General features: G+C 40.0%; 1 protein-coding gene across 1 annotated transcript; it reads right to left on the reverse strand.

Annotated features, from left to right (window-relative positions):
* Positions 1 to 213: 213 nt before the first annotated feature.
* LOC107386681 (potassium channel subfamily K member 4) lies at positions 214 to 16,790 on the reverse strand. Its single transcript, XM_015961228.3, has 8 exons — positions 16,629 to 16,790; positions 14,987 to 15,116; positions 14,458 to 14,746; positions 8,576 to 8,690; positions 8,324 to 8,484; positions 8,047 to 8,233; positions 6,188 to 6,372; positions 214 to 1,275 (listed from the first exon to the last, which is right to left on the reverse strand). The coding sequence occupies exons 3-8, from the start codon at positions 14,656 to 14,658 to the stop codon at positions 673 to 675; spliced, it is 1,452 nt and encodes a 483-aa protein (XP_015816714.3). The 5' UTR covers positions 14,659 to 14,746; positions 14,987 to 15,116; positions 16,629 to 16,790; the 3' UTR covers positions 214 to 672.
* Between the last annotated feature and the right edge of the window lie 5,473 nt (positions 16,791 to 22,263).

Here is a 22,263-nt window from a genome sequence, read left to right on the forward strand (position 1 = left end):
TTTCCTAGATTGTTTTCATTTTTTTTAAATTTTGAACCAAAATTTGAAAACAAAACCTATTCTTTAGACATATTAAAGCATATTCTTTAGTTGTCTTTCAATAAATGTTACTTTTATCAGTTTGTGGGTTTTTTTCATTGACCTTTAATAAAAAAACGTATCCAGGTTTTACCAATTTTTGAAATACAAAAAATAAAAATAAAAGGCAGGTGATTCCATTAAAAAACTCTTTATTACTTATATGCATGAAGTACAGTTATGGAATCTGGCGATCAAAATGCAAACATCGCTGTCATACACTGTATTTTATTGAATTACAAAACTGTTACAAAACCTACTGAGAGCATTTCAGTACCCGTTTAACTGTTGGCAGCATTCAAGAACTGTCAGATTTAGTAAATGGTGGACAATTATGACACATTGATCCTGTCATACAGTTTTAAACCAGGAGAGGGCAGTGGCTCCTCACAAGGCAATGGGAGCACTGGCATCAAAAATCATTTCATCATTTTGGACTGAGGCATTCGCACATGCTGAGGGAAATTAAACAGCAAACCACACAAAGGCTATAAGGCTTCAGCTTCGTTGATTACATCTTAACTTAGCATGTACACAGAGATAAGGCTGCTAATGTCAATAGTTGCTGTCTCTCACTGATAGTCCCTAAAAGTGTCATTCTTGAAGCTTGGGTGGAAGATCTAGAACAGGTTTAGCATTTCCATTAGGATGCTGTTTGTTGATGTTGGAGCCATCAGTTTTCAAGCTCCTCCGACGAACATGACGTCTGTGGCGTCTCCTCTTTCCCTGGCGAGACATGGGCTGTTTCGGATCAACCAGAGGATCCAAATGTAGTTTACCACTCTGAGCATCTGAGGACTCATCGATGAAGGCAAGGTTTTCCCCGAAGTAGTCCAGAGGCTGTGACAGGTGGGTAAGTGGAGGAATCTCCTCCTTTCTGGGCTCTCCATTTTTCTCCTCAGGAACTCGATCGGTCTGAGTGGCCTGAGAATCTGTTTCTGACTCAGATTCTGATTCAGAAGAAGAATCGGAGGAGTATGATCCAGACTCTGATCCACTCTCCCGCTGATCCTCTGCTCCTTCGCCCTCAGGAGCCCCATTGGCTGACACACTGTGACCTTTGCTACGATGGCCGTGGCGGCGCTTTCTTCTGCGACGTCTGAAGGGGTCATCCATTTTTCCTGGGATGCGAAAGTCCACAGACATATTCTGGATGTTCTGGGTCCAGTCAGTGGCATGAGCTCGCAGCTCTTCCATCTGAAAGAGAAGGATCAAAGTTATTATCTGTGTTGTGATGCCCTCAGATACGCCTGTAACGTCCAGAAATGGTCAGTTTTTAGGTACAGTTTGACCACTCAACATCTGGTCAAAAAGGAGACACAAGACTGCATGTGTCCCCACTTAATCAGCCTGCCTTCATCCCACCAGCTGGAGCTCAGAGCCTGCAGCTCTTAACACAGATAACGAAATGTCAACAATAACATTCTCTCCTCAAGGTCCAATCTTTTAGGACTCTTCATGCCTCCATATAAGGAACACTCGCAGCCTGGATTTCCTAAATCAGATATGAACTTCTACAACTTTTAAGCTAGATAATCATTAAATAAATGTTTGTTTATTGCTACTTATAATAATTATAATATAATGAAATGTGTAATTAATCTGTGCTCAATGATTGAAGTTTGAAATGAATGTTATGTTATGATTACAGTGATTGAAATATATGACAAGGTCATAACCATTTGCACTCACACAAGAAACAGTAAGGTAAAGTTAAACTCATGACACATAGAAAGTCCTTTACCCAGATCAAAGCATCCAGTATCAAAGAAGACGTGTGTTTCTGAGATTCTTGGTAATATTCCTCAAACTTGCCAACCTCTGGTTGGCTACACAATCGTAACATGAGAACATTAAAACCAGATTACTCTGGTTTTTCCTCAGTTCTAGAGAAATCTTCAGACCGGCCACCTGAAGCAAAGACCTCTTTAACCCATCAAAGCTTTTGACACGTTGTCAAAATGTTTTTGCACCCGCGAAGCTGATACTGCAAAAGTTCCTGCAGAACAAGCTGATATTGTTTAGAATCCTTAAGAGTCCCAGACGCGTGGTTCCATCCATCTGTTGTGACCTGGAGACAACTCTTAAGACCAGTTTAGTGGGGCCGCAGTTTCTTTTACGGACCTCGGTGCCTGGAACTCCGAGGACTTCTACATTCCAGATCTATCACGAGGGTCTTTGAGTGGGTATGTAGACAACACAGATAGCATCTGATGTGTTTTGATAATAATCAACTTCATATCTTAACGCAAACCAAATTCTTTTACATCCAGAACTCAGCTCTCCTAGATACTGAAGTTCTGACATCACATTTACACATACATCACATTTAGTTCCATCTATCACAGTAAATGCTTAGTTAACTTGTCATGTTTCAATTGTTGGTAAAAGAAATTCTTACTTTTATAAACCTGACTGTTTTCTGAATCAAAAGGAAAGTGTGTACAATTCCTTAATAAAGAAAGAATCCTAGAATTTTCTGATAAACACAGTAAAGACCAAGCAGGGTTGATATTCTATATTTAGATAGAGTATCACAGCTTATTGGTCATAAGTAGAGGTAATATATATATTGAGCTCTTAGAGCACTCAATTTACCAAACCCTACACACCACAAACTAGGGAAGTCCTGAAAGGCATGGGAAAAATATTTTATTTTGTGTTTTTCCCCTTTTCTCATTTAGCACACAACAAAAACTCTATACATTTGTATCTTTTCTGAGTGTTTTTGTGGGATTATACGTGAAAGAAAAAACTTGAAAACAACAGAATGTTTTCCCTTGCTCTTCAGAACCTAAGCAAAACAAAATGACAATATTTTATCTTGATGAAAGCTAAACAAAAATAAAAATAACATATGACAAAACAGAAAAACAAATTCCCTTTCTGGGCTTCTGTTGTTAATTTGATTTCACACTTTAAACTTGCAGGGGATTTTTGTCTATTATGATTATTTTAAAGCCACATTACATTTCCCTAGATGTAACAAACAGTGAAAATCGAGGCGTCCATGCATTCTACAAGGTTGGATAAAGCAAGTAATGATAGAAAAACCATAGAATTGGCTTTGGGACCAAAGTTACTTTTTGGAGAAAAAAACAGTAAAGATACAAACAAATATGGTTAAAGGGAACATTATGGGCTTAAATAAGGGCCATAATGTTTGTGTAGTTAAAAGAAAAATTTGAAATTGAAAATATGTAAACTGAAAGCAAAAGTCACATTTTTAGAGTGAACTTTGAAAAAGAAAGACTTGGATTTAAAATAAAATCAAACGTTTGGAATATTTGTAAGAACTGAAACCCCAATGGTATTTTTATTTAGAATTTTTCTGAGTAAACTTTACTAAAGAATTTTTAGTAATTTTTTTTTAATTATTGTTTTTTTAAAAATCCATTCAGTCTCAGATTCCATTTTTTTCACATTCAGATCTTTTTAATTAATGTACAAAAAATTTCTTCAGGTTCAGATTTTTCTTTCAGCTTCAGATTTTTTTTTTCACTTTCGGATCTGTATTTTTCAGTTACAGACTTTTGGCCCTGTTTTGGCCTGGTGGGCGTGGCTACACAGAGAGGGGCGGGGAATCATGAGTGACAGCAGGCCGCTGGAGGCTGAAGACGGCCCATTTTTCATGTTGCCTTCAGGAAACCTGGGAATAAACACAATTTATCAAACACCTCCTGCACTGTATTATTTGATAATGGTTAGATAACATGTCATGCATAACTGCTTAAACTCAGTTACTAAAGCTCTTTCAATCAGTAATGTGTACAAATTACGCAGTGACTGATCAATTATGAGAAGTTTTCCCAACTACTACGTGAGAAGTAGTAGAAGTTAGGCACGGACAGACAGGGAAGTTGTCCGGGGCGGCATTTTTTCATGACACAAAAGGGACGCACAAGCGCTGAGTAAAAAAATTAAAAAGAAAGAAATCTGTGCCGCACCGAGGTTTTCTATTCTATCTGTCATATCACAGAGTCTGGATTGGAAACAACAAGTTGGCGCCCCCTGCAGCTGCAGGCGCTCCTGCTGACTGAGAGGGTTCAGGTGCACTGTGTGTGTATGAAGAAGAGGAAGGGGAGGGGCGCGGCGGGGTAATTCACCTCTGGGTCTTTCCCAAATGAAATGAGCGGGTAGGGGCTGAATCAACTGTATTAACATGGCTAAAGTCAATCACATCTTGATGTTCTTCCATTTAACACACGTTTCATTCATAATATCATAAACACAGGCCTATCATTCTTTCAGGTTTTTCTGAATTGTGTGAAATGGCCGAATAAAAAAAAGTCCTGACTAAAGGAAACTTATTGAGTCAAGAGCCAAACAGAAGAGATGAACATGAAAAAGCTAAAACCACCAGCCGCATTGTGGGGGCCTGGGAAAGACCCAGAGGTGAATTCCCCCGCCGCACCCCTCCCCTTCCTCTTCTTCATACACACACGGTGCACCCACCTGAACCCTCTCAGTCAGCAGGAGCGCCTGCAGCTGCAGGGGGCGCCAACTTGCTGTTTCCAATCCAGACTCTGTGATATGACAGATTGAATATAAACCTCGGTGCGGCGCAGATTTCTTTCTTTTTATTTTTTTACTCAGCGCTTGTGCGTCCCTTTTGTGTCATGAAAAAATGCCGCCCCGGACAACTGCCCTGTCTGACCGTGCCTAAAACTGCTACTGATTTCACCATGAAAATTAAATAAAAAAACAGAATAGCCGAAAATGAATCTTACTTTTAACCGTAACAATAGCCACTTCGTAAATTCTTAGCATTCACAGACTGCAGTGTAACTTTTCCAAACTTAAACACTCACCTGACTGTTCGCACCAGCAGTGTTGTTGGATGACGACGCCATCGTTCCCTGAGGCACAACAGCAGCACCCATGTATGCTACTTTGAGAGCATGGGAAATGATCACTTCTCACGTAGTGGTTGGGAAAACTTCTCATAATTGATCAGTCACTGTGTAATTTGTACACATTACTGATTGAAAGAGCTTTAGTAACTGAGTTTAAGCGGTTATGCATGACATGTTATCTAACCATTATCAAATAATACAGTGCAGGAGGTGTTTGATAAATTGTGTTTATTCCCAGGTTTCCTGAAGGCAACATGAAAAATGGGCCGTCTTCAGCCTCCAGCAGCCTGCTGTCACTCATGATTCCCCGCCCCTCTCTGTGTAGCCACGCCCACCAGGCCAAAACAGGGCCAAAAGTCTGTAACTGAAAAATACAGATCCGAAAGTGAAAAAAAAAAAATCTGAAGCTGAAAGAAAAATCTGAACCTGAAGAATTTTTTTGTACATTAATTTAAAGGATCTGAATGTGAAAAAATTTAATCTGAGACTGAATGGATTTTTAAAAAAACAATAATTAAAAAAAAATTACTGAAAATTATTTAGTAAAGTTTACTCAGAAAAATTCTAAATAAAAATATCATTGGGGTTTCAGTTCTTACAAATATTCCAAACGTTTGATTTTATTTTAAATCCAAGTCTTTCTTTTTCAAAGTTCACTCTAAAAATGTGACTTTTGCTTTCAGTTTACATATTTTCAATTTCAAATTTTTCTTTTAACTACACAAACATTTTGGCCCTTATTTAAGCCCATAGAACATATGATTTCTTTTAAGGTATAATCATTCTCTGGTCTATTCCAAACATGTTATGGAGTTTTTTTACACAAAATCTCTCACATAAAAGCCGTTTTAGCAATCTTGACAGTTTCATTACCTTCCAGAATAAGCCATTTCAGGTCTCTGTCACTTTAAGAAAACAAGCTGAAGCTGGCCACGCCCACCCGTCTCCCATTTAGGCTGCTGTAAGCTCAGAAGTTCTGACATCAGAAGGGGGTTAAAGCCGCTGCTTCTCTAGCAGCAGCAGCTGTCTCTCATGGAAGAGGTGTTGCGCTGGAAACGGGTTAGAAACGTATTCTGATTTCCCCATTTGTGATGTCACAAATGGAAATGCTTGTTTTTTAAATGACAGTTTTTCCCCACATTTGGAGCATATACAGAGGCAGTAGACCCACATGGCTGCACAAAAGATGCAAAAATTAGTTTTGCATAACATGTCCCCTTTAGGACAAATGATCAAACAGAAGCAGGAAGTACCTCAGCTCTGGTCTTCTTTGACAAAACCCGGAGCCAGTTTCCAATCATTGTCAAGATAGATGCGAAGTAGGCAAGACCCAGTAAGATCCAGAACCACACCAAAGGCTTGTACATGTGGACTCTCCAGAGGTAACCTAACTGGTCGTCCTTGTGAGCTTCGCCATATTCAACGTGTGATCTGTCCCCTTTGACATAAAACACATCATAAATGTGGATCCATCCATCCATCCATCCATCCATCCATCCATCCATCCATCCATCCATCCATCCATCCATCCATCCATCCATCCCAGACAGTAACAATAGGAGAAACAGTTTAGCAGATAACATAATCAATATTTCATCTCACTCATGAAATCATGTTGAATAATTAATGCTCTTATCTGCACTAAGTGAACTTAATGTAGTACAATTGACAGTAATATTCATGGATGACTAATTAAGTCACATCTGCTACCTCTACACTGATCAGTACATGCATTCAACAAGAAAACAAACTTAACAGGACAATTATGCACACAGCAAATCAGTTTATTTTAACTGTATCACAAAACCAAATAGACATGAGGCTAAAACATGTCCTCCAGTGACATCTCACCAGAAGACACGTCAAGACAGTCACCGGTTCACAGCATCGTGTTAAATGTTGCTTCCTTTCACTTTAGCTGGAATTTGACCCAATTTCTTAGTTATTTATTCACTGGCATCCTGCTAACAGGATTCTACTACTGAATGATTTACTGGTCATATTAAGGCTATGGCGTTTTATCATCTTCATCAAATAGCAAGGCTCAGAGGTCTCATGTCCAGACAAGACCTAGGGAAACTCATTCATGTGTTCATCTCCAGCAGGCTGGACTATTGTAATGGTCTTTTGGCTGATCTTCCCAAAAAAGCTGCGAAGCAACTGCAGCTTATTCAGAATGCTGCTGCAAGAGTCTTAACAAGAACCATGAAAACCAAGCACATCACTCCTGTTCTTAAATCTCTACACTGGTTACCAGTAAACTACAGAATCCATTTCAAAGTGCTTCTACTAGTTTATAAATCACTCAGTGGCATGGGACCAGAATACATGTCTGATCTCCTTCCAGTATTTACACGCAGCAGGGCTCTAAGATCCTTAGGAAGTAGTCAGCTGGTAGGAGCTCAGCTCAGGTCAGAACCAAATAGGGCAAAGCTGCTGTTAGCTACTATGCTGCTCACAGGTGGAATCAGCTTCCTTTTGACCCCAAATGTGCCCCAACTCTAGAAACCTTTAAATCAAATCAGACTTTGAATGACTTCTTGCGCCTTCTGCATTGTAACTGCTCACCCTTTAACTTTGTCTTTTTAATTTTAATTTTTAAATCAAAATTGAATTTGTGTGTATTTTAATCGTGCTGTCACGTCGATTTTGATGTTCTTGCTATTCTTACTTATTGGAAAGCACATTGAATTGGCTCTGTGTATGAAATGTGCGGCCTTCCCAGTGTTGAGATCAGCTAATCTAATCTTTGACACTGAATCTCACAGCTAGCAAGTGCATTTGTCAAAACAACCATTTGGAAAGCTTGAATGTTTTTTTTTTTTTGCATGTGACTAATCAACTCTGTTGGAAGATTTAACATTTTTAAAGTTTTTTTTTATCAGCATACATTAATATTCGTGTCTTATTGGACACAGCTTTTGATGGTTTCTATTACAAACTTGCAGGAAATCTGTCTGTCTCTAGATTTAAATGAAAAACTAAATTTAGTCACAAATCCTTCTATTTATAACTTGGCACCTTGTGTTCCACCTGCAAGAGTTTTGCAAGAAGTTGTTTGTATGTGTGTTTGCGCACAACTAAGTGAATGATTAGCTGTTTATTTTTTTACCTGCAACATAGTCACCAAAGCCAACAGTAGTTAATGTGATGACCACAAAGTAGGCGGACTCTAGAAGAGTCCAATCCTCCACTTTTTGAAAAATCAGGGTTGGCACCGCCACAAAGAGCAAGCAACCCAGCAGGATGGACAGGACGGCTGAGATCACACGCACAATGGTGGGACTGACACGCCACTTCTGTCAACAACATTATACATCTGAGTGTGATGAGACAAATACAGACAAACAGTAACATTTAAAATATGCACTGAGATTTAAAGGTCCAACCAGAAAGAGATTCTCGATTTTGGCGACAGTTTTCCTGAGTGCGGTACCCAGATGGTCTCCAACTCCGGCGAGCAGGATGCCGAACATTGGAATTCCCACAAGGGCATAAAAGATACAGAACAACTTCCCTCCATCCGACTTAGGGGAGATGTTTCCATATCCTGTACATGGAGTTGTGGTTAATTTAACACAGTCGCAAATACAAACCAGTAATTTAATGCTTTGTTTCTTGGAGATTCTGAAAGATTTTACCGATGGTTGTGATGATTGTTCCTGAGAAAAACAAGGCACTGGCTATATCCCACTTAGTGGAAAAGGTTTGGTTTCCTCCGACATCTATATCTGCACCCAGATCATCTGCCACACCCTGAGATGGGAAAGAGAAGAAGAGTTATACATTCTATTTAAGTGATCAACACTCAGAATGGTTGGACAGTGCTATGAAAGTGTTGACCTCGTTAGTTTTGCTTTTTATTTTGTGACATTTAAATTTTCCAAATCAGCAAACAGTTTTCAGTGTCTGACTAAAATAACCTGAATAAAAACAAAATCCATCCATCCAACCATTTTTGGCCGCTTATGCGGAGTCAGGTCACGGGGGCAGCAGCTTAAGCAGAGAAGTCTGGGGCTTCTCTCTCCCCAGCCACTTGGGCCAGCTCCTTTGAGAGAATCCCAAGGCGTTCCCTGGCCAGCAGTAATACATAGTAATTCCAGTGTGTCCTGGGTCTTCCTTAGGTCTCCTTTTGGTTGGACGTGCCCAGAAAACTTCACCAAGGAGGTGTCCAGGAGGCATCCTAATCAGATACTCGAGCCACCTGAACTGGCTCTTCTCGATGTGGAGGAGCAGGGGGTCTACTTTGAGCCCTTCCCAGATGACTGAGCTTCTTTAAGGGAGAACCCAGAGAAAATAAAATGTAGTTTTAAATTCAGGTGGTGTCTTTGTTTTATCATCAGATGTAACAGGACACACACCTTCATTAAAGTTCCACATTTCTCTCCTCACTCTACAAAATTTTAGTCAGAATGATGTAATAATTCTTCAAGTCTGGCAGTAATCAGGCCAGCTTTTTTGTTTAATCATTCAAGAACTTCATCTTTTCTTTAGGTTATTCTATGTTTGCTGACCTGAAACACTGAAATGGGATGAGAACTAAAACCAAAAACAAATATGAATACACACAAAAAAAATAAATCTAACAAAAAAAGTGTGAGGGGAATAAAAAAAATACAAACCAAATAGTTAAATAGTTTTTGTAACTTCACTGAACAGATTTTAGCGGAAAGATTCATTGAATAAATTAAAGATGTGATGAAACATCCGACACGAGGCTCAGTGAAACTCGACCCAGAACAACTGGTTGTGAGGACCATCGTCTGAGAGCTGCCCAGTCCACTCATAAATAAAGTCCACCCAGCTCTTATATAAGTTGTCATTAAGGTGATGTGTTTACTAAACAAGAGTTGCATGGTGCCACAGCTGGTAGCACAGTTGCCTCGCAGCAAGAAGGTCACAGCCTTTCTGCATGGAGTTACCAGGACCTCTCCATGCATATTTTTTCTCTGGCTACCTCAAACAGATCAAAAACATGTAAGGTTGACGAGGGCCTCTAATTTGTCCTCAGGTGTGAGGGAGAGTGTGTGACTGGCTATTTTGCTCATAGACCTGCCCAAGGTGTACCCTTCCTCTTGCTCGAAGACTGCTAGAAAGGCTCAGAAATGGGTGTGTGAGTCATAGCAGAGATGGTTTAAACACAAAAATGTACTCGTAAATTCTAGCTAGGACACTTCATTTTTAAGACCCCCCCCCCACACACACACACACACACACACATGCATGCACACACACACTCAGGTTGTTTTATGCTGAAAAGCTTTGATATCAGGGAGGGGCTGGGTGTAGAGCTGCTGCTCCTCCAGTAGCAGTTCTCTTTTGTACATAAGAGCTGCATGGTTCTATTGTATTTTCCCCAGTTGTGACATCACAAACGGGGACTTTTTTGTTTCAGGCACATAATTCCTAAAACCAAACACTGACAAAAATATGGATGGACAGATTTTTTCACGTTTATAGAGAGATACCCACATGGTGTGGAAACACGTAGAGGACGTGCTCGTCTCACCAAATTGACGCCATCAAACCCGACAAGGAGAAGAAGGAAAATGGCTGAGTGTAGCGAGCTCTGCATCCTTCTTCCAGGACAAGAGAAGGAGCATTTAATGTGGAGAAAATCACTAAAAATCTGGCCACATGGTAAGTAGCAGCTACACTTGGGGAGAAAAGATTCTGCTGTGATGTCATAAATATGATGTCTAATTTGGAGTCTATTTAATTAAGAATATTTTGTCTCGTCTCGTCTTCTTCCGCGTATCCGGTTCCGGGTCGTGGGGGCAGCATCCCAACTAGGGAGTTCCAGACCATCCTCTCGCTGGCCACCTCCACCAGCTCATCCGGTAGGACCCCAAGGTGTTCCTGGACCACTTTGGAGATGTACTTTCTCCAACGTGTCCTGGGTCAATCAGGGGGCATCCTGCCGGCAGGACATGCCTGAAACATCTCCTGGGGAGTTGTCCAGAAGGCATCCTAACAAGATGCCCAAACCATGTTAACCGACTCATCTCAATATGGAGGAGCAGCGGCTCTACTCCGAGTATCTCCCGAATGTCCAAGCTCCTCACCCTATCTTAAAGCTGAGCTCAGCCACCCCACGGAGAAAACTCATTTCGGCCGCTTGTATCCACGATCTTGTTCTTTTGGTCATTACCCAAAGCTCACGACCATAGGTGAGGACTGGGCGGTAGACGGACTGGTAAATCGAGAGCCTTGCTTTCCGGCACAGCTACTTCTTCACCACAATAGCCCCTTTCCGGTTGAGAACCATGATCTCAGACTTGGAGGTGCTGATCCTCATCCCAGCCGCTTCACACTCCGCTGCGAACCTCCCCAGCTGTAGGTCAGAGCCTGATGAAGCTATAGGAGGACCACATCATCCACAGAAAGCAGAGACGAGATTCTCCTGCCGCCAACATTCTCATTAAGAATGTCTACAAACAAATAAATCTCAAATTATGTCAGACATAGTCAAAACACACATGATTTTTGTCATGTTTAGTGAAGCACAACATATGCTTGATTCAGGGCCAGAAAATAACTTTTATTGTCTTGTTTATTGATTGATTACTTCTTTTTTTTGTTTGTTTTTTGTTTGTTTTGTCTGGGGTCTCCACAAGCCGACAAGAGTCAGAAGCAGAATGTCAGCGCTGTACAAACATTTAAAATTGACCCCAAATATTGAATTAATGTATCTTCAGTTTTATGCAAATTAAATGTAACTTAGAGTCCTCTGTGTTTTAAATATAAACCCAAAGATCCCACAAAAACCCCACAGAGGCCATCCGTGTTCTGACTCATTTTCCATGTTGTAGTGAGGTCTTGCCTAGCCTCTAATGTTAAACACATAAACATTGTCTCAGTTCGTTTCCTTGACCAACATTAAATCTGCAATAACCACCAAAGTGAAACTTAAAGAAAACAACTCTCTACAAACCAGCTGTTATGTTCTTTCATGTCCTTTAGCCCTTTGATGCATAATGGTCACTACAGTGGACAGGTATTCAAAATTGTTATTTATTCATTTTTGCTATTAAGTACAGCTGTTGAAGACTTTATTGCATTTGAGCCCCTCCATTTGGACTTCGGTAAGTCAAGCCAACATATTTCATGTTCAGAATGCACGCTGTCCACTGAGGTGGACATGTAATAAACTTTGTGTAAATTAAATGTTACAAAAAATATGTAAATATGAAATTTGCTTCATTCGCACCTAAGGATGAATGAAAAAAATTTTTAAAAAATCATGGTTGAAGTTTTCATAATTCATGCATCAAAGGGTTAGTCACTTTAACCTTTTTTTTTTTGCAAATGTCAACCACTGCATCAGTAGATCGCATAGCGAGCTAAAATAGTCATTTTACAATGTTCTCTCCAGAGCGCAGACAGGCATCTCAGGATCACAGAGCTGTTGCCAAACCACCAGCGTAACGCTCCTGCTTACGCTTGGATCGACTTTCATGCATTTACACGCATGTTAGGGCAGAACCACATAGCTGCTGGGATCACACCTGTTCTCTGGTACAAGGAGCGCACACAGGGTCACCAATAAGCAGCATCTACTACTATATAAATCTGTTGGAGGGGGTCATTTGAGGTCCCACAGAAGAAAAAAAATGGAAATTACAGTTAAACTGTGGAAAAAGCTTCCAGGGAATCCTCAGTTAAACGTAGATACACGTGAAGCACAATAAAAGAGGTAATAATGTCCAAATAATTGTGTAAAATTGTAGTAATTTAATGGACTTCTTGAACAAATCCTCCTGGAGCGGTGGTGTCTTGTCCCTTAGGGTCACTGTTTTAGATGTTTTAGATGTCTCCCTGCTCCCTGCTCTGACACACCTGATCTGAAACAATGAGCTCCAACAAAACTTGAGAATCTGTCAAATTAACTACTGAACCAAGTGAGTTATACAGTTTTGAAAGTCGGTGACAGCTTCACATAACTTCAGCCTCACTAACTGAAAATTCACAATCACACACCTCTTGAAGGGCGACATCGTCCTCTGCTGCCCGCAGATAAACGAAGAATGAAGTAAGCCACCAACATCACAGTGCTCTGAGGAAAGTTAGAGCTTTAGCCGAAACTTGTCAGTAAAAACAGCTAAAAACAAATCTTCTACGACGCCGTGTTGAAAAAAAGAATTAAAACGATGTAAGGATTGCAAAGAACGAACAAACAAAAGATATTCAGAAAGGTACGGTGCCTATCTGGTGACATTGAGGCAATGAGTTAACAACTCGTTCCCACGACTTATTAATGCGCTCCAAAGAGTAATCAATACATGGCCACGAGATTCATTAAGTATCTCGTGGCCACGAGTTTTTTTTTTTCCTCAATGTCACCAGACGGGCACTGTAGAAAGGACTTCATTTTAGGACAATTAATGATATTTATTCATGCTCTGAATGTTTTACACTAAGATTTAAGGTGAACAGCAATTAACGTAAATTTTGTCAAGAATTTTTTTTACAAGTAGCACAAACAATGACCGGCGTGTGTTGCGGTCGATGACGCAATTCTCACTGTCCCAAATGGGCAGTTATTTGCTTACTTGCGTACTACGCACTCGAAGCCTCACTGCACACTTTCTCCAAGTGCAATTAGCTGAAGACCACAGGGCACAGTTTGAGTATTGGGATTGGTCCAGACTGCAGGATTTAGAGATTATTTCCTGATATTTGGACATCTCGCCTCTGATTGGCTAAAAGCAACGTGACTCTACCACTGACTCAGTTCCCTCTACAACATTAAGGTTTTATTTCAATAAACCACAAAAGCCTGAAGGATCTTAACTTACTCCCGTGTGTCCTAAGGTCAATGGAAAATAAAGAAACAGGCTCTTGAGGCTCTTTAGTTGCTCTCTGTCAGGTTTGAACTGACTTCTGGTCAGCAACAAAGAATCGGGACCAAACAGGGTTCTGGACTTTTTATCTTCTTTTCAGAAGATTTAAAAAAAAAACATGTATTCTATATTTATGTGGAAAAAATGTGATTGGATTTTAAAAAGCTTGTTGATCTCAAATGTATAAAATAATAGATGTTGAGTTGGAAAGGGGAGCAGTGGAACAATGATTCATCCATCTTTAACCCAAGTTGGGTCATGAGGTTAACAGGTCCCAGGAAGGAATCATACCAGCAACAGAATTCAGCTCCTCCTGATGGATCCCGACACATTCCCAGACTAGAAAGGATCCCTTTAGTGAGTTCTGAACCCCATCTGCTCTATAGGAAGCCCATTTTAGCTGCTTGTGTTGTAAACCCTCGTTACTGCAGACGAAGCCTGCATCTCCATCCAAACATCAAACTTTTTACTCATCCATCTGCCTGCCTTATCTCTCTGTCAGCTATGAAATCTTCATTCAACATTTCTTTTTTTGCTGCTTGTCAAAAAGAAACTGTCAAATGACGTAAAAGCTCATGGAGTCCAATGAGTCTCTCTGCAGGCATTTGTCACACGTGAATTAATGCAAGCATTTCAAATTAAAAGGCCTAATAAAGTTTGTATATATATATATTTTTTACCTGAAGAAACTTCTGCAAATCCTCAAAGTCGACACAGGAGTTGTTGAACTGGAAGTCCAAAGATTTAATATTCAGCGTTTTCAGCAGGTTTGTGTGCTCGTCTTCCTCAAACGGCGTCTCCAAGGCACGAAACACCACGGCTCCAAGCACCAGGTAGAGAAGCACCCCCGTGAAGATAGCGAGAAGAGTCGAGCAGCGCATGGCTGCTCCTCCGCCCAGTCCAAACGCAGCCTGCTGCTTCTCTGGACCAACCTCGGCTCTGATGTGGCCTTGATCCCAGCTGCAGCAGCTGAAACAGAGACATCAGTAGCCACAAAAGCACAAATGTTTTCAACTGCCTGCAGCATTGAATCAACTCCGGCCACGCTGCACTGCTGATCCAAAGAAAATGTAACAACCAAACATACAAAAGCCTGTCATCGGAGCCACCCTGCACTTCAACCAGATGCCACTGAGTGGGCGTCTATAAAAGCACACAAACACATGCCATGAATACGCACACAGATGCAAACACAATGGCTGAGCTCACCTGTCAGAGCGTTTTATCGGCCCAGCTCTGAGTCTTTTCCAGTCCCTCTTTGGACCAGCTCTGAAGATCGAATCCCTGGATCCGTAAACGCCGGCAAACTGGTCCCCCTCGGACTCTAAAGGAGGAGACACTGAAGACACAGACTCATAAATGCAGCTTAGGGGCCTCAAAATTTAAAACCAGTGACAGCAGAATGCTCATTTAGTTATGGAGCTGAAATAAAAGTTGACACTCTCTTTAAAAAGCTGTGATTCAAATAAAAGCAGGATTCTTTCTCTCTGGATGAAAATGGTGGGTCATTACCAGAGGTGTAAACTCAAGTCACATGACTTGGACTCGAGCCAGACTTGACTCATTATTTTAATGACTTCTGACTTGACTTGATAAAATCTATAATGTCTTGCAACTTGAATCGACTTGCATCTGTTGATGATGACTTGAGCAAATTTGATATTTTAGCACAAAAGTGGCCTGACATGGACAAAAATCATGAATCATTCTTGGTTCTGGGTTTGATCTTGTTCTGCTAAATGCAGCAGCGCTTTGTTTATGATCAGTTTCAGTTGCACTTCCTGCTTGCTTGAGCAAATAAATGAAGCTTTAAGAAGCTTTATTTCTGGAATTTTATTATTATCATTGTCATTAAATTGAAATTTGACAGATGACTTGATTATGACTTTAAAACTCTAAGTTTAGGACTTGGACTTGACTTGGACTTGGTTGTCTTTGACTTGGACTTGACTCGAGACTTGACTGGAAAGACTTGTGACTTACTTGTGACTTGCAAAGCAGTGACTTGGTCACACCTCTGGTCATCGCTGACATCACAGTCATCGTTAATGCTTTTGGAGGTTCTGATCGGCATTTTGAAGGGTAACACTTCAAGTACGGGTTTAGAAAATGTTGGCTGACAACCTGAACCTGTAAGATCCTAATCCGCACTGATCCACCATGCCAAAGCCACAGAGCTGGGAGACCCAAAGATGTGTCAGACCCTCCAGTTGTCACGGAAATTTGTAAACGATCCAGCATGGAAAGATTATATCACTACTGCTGCCAGCTTGTTTTACATGTTTGGGGCTGTGAACCAAGAGAGAGGTAAAAGTTTCAGTCTTATAAAGTTTTAGAGAATGCGGCAGATTTGTTGGTCCTGATCCAAAGCCTGGGTAGTAAACTGTCAAAGGGTGACGGCAAAATAGACTTGCACTCTAATCAGTTTTACAGCTGCTTGGAATACACAAAGGAACCATCCACTTAGAGAATGAAATACATCACAGCTACGGGAAGGCAAACATGTCACATTAACACAATATTTCACTCAAAAAAAAAAAAAATAAAAGAAAGAACTACATAAAACGAACACCACAATTTACAGTACAAAAACGGTTTTAGTTGACTAAACAGGATTCTTTAGAGGCTTACATGCAGTTATTCTGCTGAACACGCCTTAAAAATCAACACATAATGGCAGACGCTTGACAAAAGCAAATAGTAATGGGCATTGCATTAACAGGGCTGCAGCAGCAGTTGTAAGGCTGCCACATATAATGATCAGCTTTTATTGCCACTTTAACTCCCCCTTGAATCACGAGACTGGTGGTATTGACTAGCGCAGCAGACCATCTAACCCACATGTGCTTACCTCACACTGAAGGATCATGAGATGCAGAGCAGAAGCCACCTTGTGCAGTGTCCCATGCAGCCGCATGCAGCCAGTGTGTGAGGGCGTGAGTGTGTGAGTGAGTGTGCGTGTGTGTGTGTGTGAGGAGGGAGGTTTGTGCTGAATGGACAAGAGAGAAAAAGATACTCAATCAAGCGAACGCCGAGTAGAGAGTGAGGGAGAGAGAGTGCAGGGGGGAGCTTTCAGATTACAGACAGCTACTCAGAAACTGACAGAATCAGCTGCTTGAATCCTAATATTTTTGGAGGTTGTATGATTCTGGAAAGAATAGCAACAGTGAGTGAAGTCATGCTACATTTTCCCAGCTGTTGGGATTGCTGTTGGATCAATTCTTGAGTGTGATTAGTGTTAATTTGCCAACTCAGCCAGACTTTACCCAGCCCTCAGTATCCCATTTTTCTCACAAGCAAGGGGGACTTCTATCCCCCGTGTGTGTGTGTGTGTGTGTGTGTGTGTGTGTGTGTGTGTGTGTGTGTGTGTGCGTGTGTGTGCGTACACTCACATTTACAGCATGCTTTCTGTGGACCAAAGCTTTTACAAACTGGTTTGGAATGTTTTAATGTTTTTTGTCGATACCGGATCTCAGAACACTTACTTGGCTTTTACTCACATGGCCAGCAATAATTTAGCAGATTTTTAACACTTTGATGTAAAAAAGAAATGACAAAAATGTGTAGCATTAGTAAGTTAATAGTAATGCAAAATGTTCACTATTTTACTTTTATTTGTTTATCTTTCTTTGGAATCTTTTTTTATTATTTAAAGTTACAATGGCAAATTTGCTAAACAAGCTATAAACATTTTATTCATGCATTTTAGCCACAACCTAACATAGTATTGCTATAAATATGAAAAAAAAAAAAAGAAAGAAAGTGGTTCTCGCATTTGTTCAAAAACCCCAGCCAATAACACGTTTCAAACCAAAAGCATCTGGTTGCCTATCTCACTGAACCACCGCACTTCTGCATTTAACTGGGTCCTTGCTCCGTGGATTTGCAGCAAAACACCACTGTAAACCTGAATAAGTTCCCAGAACTCAAAAATTTTGAGGCAATCAATTGCCTCAATTTTTTTGAGTTTTGAAACTGAAAATTTTAAGTTATCGTGAATTAAACTTCTTAATAATTTTACTCATACATTTTAAGTTAAATTAAATTAAAATTGCTCATCCAATCAACTCAACATATTTGGTGAGCGGTTTGCAGTTCAATATCAGAGAAGGAGAAACAGCCAGCTGCTATCACTTAAACTTTAAAGTAACAGTGTGTAATTTCTCTGGCGATACTACATACCTAAAAGATTGCAAGCAAGCATTACTTTTGTGTTCAGGTAAGACCTTACCAACGGATGGCCATTAGGGTCAAAAATTCCTGGGAGCACAACCTCCAGCAAAATAACAAGAACATCAGATTCCCTTTCATCTCTGACATTGAGCAAAGAGGTAAAAGTGTAAACAACGTTTATTAATGGTGAAAGTTTTGTAACAGTTTGTTACAAAACAGTAAATGCATTTTGTCCTCACGGGCTCCCATAGAAGGAAACATGGCATCCAATATGGTGTCGCCCAGAGACTTGGACCCGCTCCATGCATTTTAGAATAGATTTTTATGGTTATATGTTATGAAACTGCCAATAATTCTCACCAACTGAGCATCTTTTCATTAATTTACAACAACTCTTTGATGGATATTTCCAGAGATTAATGGTAAAAACTACACATTGTCACTTTAAGACAAACTACCTGAGTCCAAAAAAGTAAAACATCATTTGAAGTCGTGGACAACAAAAGACGTTTGGACCTGGAAAACGGCAACTGCTGTTTAGCACTCTCTAATTTATTTGGGCAATGCGGGTTCCAAAATAGGGCTTGGGATCAAACGATTATGCGTTACATTATGGGATGTGCACAGACATGTTGATGGACACACAAGTGTAAACAAACCGTGAAAACAAACGGTACGTCGCAGAGGAGAGGCAGATTTAGAAGGAAGGAAGTGTTAAATAACATGTTAAAATCCTAAAAGGGATGCATAATATACAGGGATACGTTAAATAAAGAAGTAGGGACCGGTACATGGACAAAATCAGCGTTATAAATGGTTTTGATCCTTATGAAAGACCCAAGATTAACACTAAAATTAAGAGCAACGTGTTCCTCCGTTGTCCGTGAGGGCACAGTGTTGGGTAGCATTCCTAGTATGTCCGTCACCGCGGTGGGTGGGGTTTGAGCCCACTACCCCCTATAATTGTTCTGTCTTGCGGAGGATTTAATTTGTGTGCATCGGTGTGAAACGCGCATAGGAAAAAAAGAATGACAGAAAGAACGGCTTCCCGCCAGCCGACTCGGCTCCCATCGTTCACGTTTATGAGCCGTTCAAAAGAATTGGTTCGTTTGCGAACGTCACAACTCAACAAGAGTGGAGCACGACGACAACTTGTTGCCGCCACAGTTCTGCATAACGGACATTTTCAGCTATCTTGTTTGTGGTGTGAGCGGATGTAAACTGGATGAGAAGTAAATGTTTCTTTTGCTGTTTTTTTAGTAAAACATTCAAACTTGTCATCCTACAGAAGTGTAGCAGGAGAAGTTGTGCTGTGTGTCAAAGTGCCTGCATTAGCCTTTGGTATGCGTGTAGTCTATGTGTGTGTGTTGTGTGTGCATGTCGCGGTTGAAGGAAAGCAACGATGTATAAAAAACGTGTAGCATCTGTAACAAACGCGAATGAAAATACTCCAGAAGGTGATGCTTGGTCGCCTTACAGCTGCAATCCAAGTGAGCCGACAATACTTTTTGTTAGATACTTGGTCTCCGTGGTTGTGCATCCAAGAAGGAAAACTGAAATGTTAGCTTGTTTTCCACCTTTATTCCCCTGGCGACCACTTGTTGCACATTTGCACCCCACTACACATCAACGATTTACCATGGTTGCGTAATATAACCAATCAAATTAATAATAGAATAAATTCAGCCACAACAACGAGACTGAGTGTTTACAGTAATAACAAGCAACAAGTCAGGACTTGCAGGCCGCCAAAAGGGCGACCGCGTCGGTGATGATATCACGGTCACGAGCCCTAATGGGAGCCTTATGGTCAGCTCATGGGTCCCTGAAACGAAGAAAAAAATGAATGCAAGTGAACGGCTTTTATGAAAGCTATTTTCTCATCGGCTTAGCTTTGCTCATGTGTTGTACTTCAGTTTAAATGAAAAGAAATTATGTGAGTTTCGACAATGTCGGCCACATAATTTGAGGTTTGTTAGCTTGCAAAATTTCGGAAATAAAATGACTACAAATCAGACGTTGCCTCAGTAAAGTCTCACTTACCACTTGGCCAGATAATTTGCTTTGGTTTTCCCCACAATTAATGCTCCTTCTGTCATCCTGGAAGAAAGATTTGAAGCTTAGTAAACCTACAGCCGTTTTCTTCTCCGTGTCTGGTTCGCTGATGTCATTATGGAAAATACGAAAATGAGCGCTTTCTTGGCATCACAACATGTTTTTAAAACTCACGAAAAACGCGATTTTTCTTGATTTAACAAAAGCCTTTGACTTCGTCAATCACTATCTACTTTTAGATAAATTATATGCTTTCAGAGGTGTTCCCCAAGGCTCTTCACTTGGGCCATTATTATTTTCAATTTTTATTAATGATTTACCACGGTGCTGCAGATCCTGTTCTGTTCAGTTATATGCAGATGACACGGTCTTATACTGTTCTAAGTCGAGTAAATCCGAATTACAAGAAGCTATTCAGCCTGATTTTGACGAAGCGCAGCTCTGGCTAGCTCAGAACAAACTTCTTTTAAATAAATCTAAGACTTACTCCATGCTGTTTCATAGATGTAGTACTCTATCTGACAGTGACAGGACTCTTAATCTTTATTTTTTGGATTCCTCGCCGGTTCAACCATCTGTTAAAATGAAATATTTAGGAGTTTGGCTGGAGCCAGAGCTGTCTTTTAAATTTCACATTCACACAACATGTCTTAAGGTCACACAGTGTTTACGTATCCTTTATAACTCAATAAATTGCTTTGAACCTATTGTACGAAAGCGCATCATCACTCAGCTTCTGTTGCCGATCATTGATTATTCTGATATTTTATACCAAAACTCAACAGTTTCTAGCCTGCGGTCTCTTGATGTCGTCTACAACAGTTTGTGTCGTTTCATTTTGCGGTGTTCTTTTAACACTCATCATTGTTATATGTATGAACTTCTTGGTTGGCTTCCTTTAAAAGCTAGACGACAATTTCATTGGTTGATATTTATGTTTAAGTGCATTTATTTTGATTTTCCACTTTATCTAAAAACACTTTTGGTTCCCATTGATTCCTTGTACTCCACCCGCTTAACTACTCTTCCATCATTTGTTGTTCCTCGTTTTAAAAAGGAGGTGGGTAGACTCGCCTTTTGTGTTAAAGCTCCTCAGAACTGGAATAAATTACCCACTGAATTAAGATCCATCTCAACAATTCGTCAATTTTCCCGCACTGTTTATGCTTATGTAAAGCCAAGCTGTAGTTGCTTTGTTTAATCTTTACTATAATGATTTTGTGCATTCACTGGCTAACATGCTGTATTTCGTTGCCAAACTTTGTATTCAATTGGGATATTACTTCACTTTAGGTTTACTTACAATGTAATTTCTTGCCCTTATTTCTCTTTGAGTGCCTCACAGCAGTTTTATTTAATTTAATTTTGTATATAGGTATGTATGTACGTATGTACGTATGTACACGTGTGGGTATCTATGTATCCATGCTTATGTGTTTATATTTACGTGTGTATATATATATTTATACATATCGTTAATTTTACTATTATATACTTCTTTTCTTTTTCTTTTTTTTAAAGTCTGTTATAACTTTCTAACTCTGCCACCTTATTTGTTATTGGTTGTGTTGTAGGAGGACCTGCTCGAAAACGAGATGTTACATCTCAAGCAGTTTATCCTCCTGAAAAACATAAGTTAAATAAATAAATAAATAAATATGTAAAATCCATGGCACACTTCAAACTGGATTAGAAAATAGATTCTATAGTCACATTGACTTATATTCACTTTTTTTTATTCCCGGGGAACTATGGTCCGGAAGTAGATGGGTGTGACTTGGGCTCCCTGTCAAGTGGACGTGGCCTAGGGATGATAGCCAGGTGAGTTCCGTGACCATGTGTGTGTTAAAAAGCTAAACAGTTTTGCAGATTTGCCTTTGTAGCTTTAAGTTCAGTGCTTGCTTCAATAAAAAAAGTTGGACTGAAATTTGCTTTAACGTGAGGTTGACCTCTAAAGAGTTTGATGGTAAGAAACTGGAAAATTAAATTGTTGAAGAAATTACTAGTTCTATAGATAAGAGGGAATATGCAGTTGGAGTATTTGTAGATTTAAAAAAAGCCTTTGATACAATTGATCATACAGTATTTAAACTTCAAAAATATGGTATTAGGGGAGTTGTTCTCAGTTGGGTTGGAAGTTATTTAACCAATAGAAATCAGTTTGTACAAATAAATAAGTCATAACTGTTTAGTATCAATTGTGGGGTGCCGCAGGGGTCAGTTTTGGGTCCAAAGCTATTTATTTTATATATTAATGA

The sequence above is a fragment of the Nothobranchius furzeri genome, chromosome 10 (assembly GCF_043380555.1).
Source record: "Nothobranchius furzeri strain GRZ-AD chromosome 10, NfurGRZ-RIMD1, whole genome shotgun sequence".
NCBI lineage: Eukaryota > Metazoa > Chordata > Actinopteri > Cyprinodontiformes > Nothobranchiidae > Nothobranchius > Nothobranchius furzeri.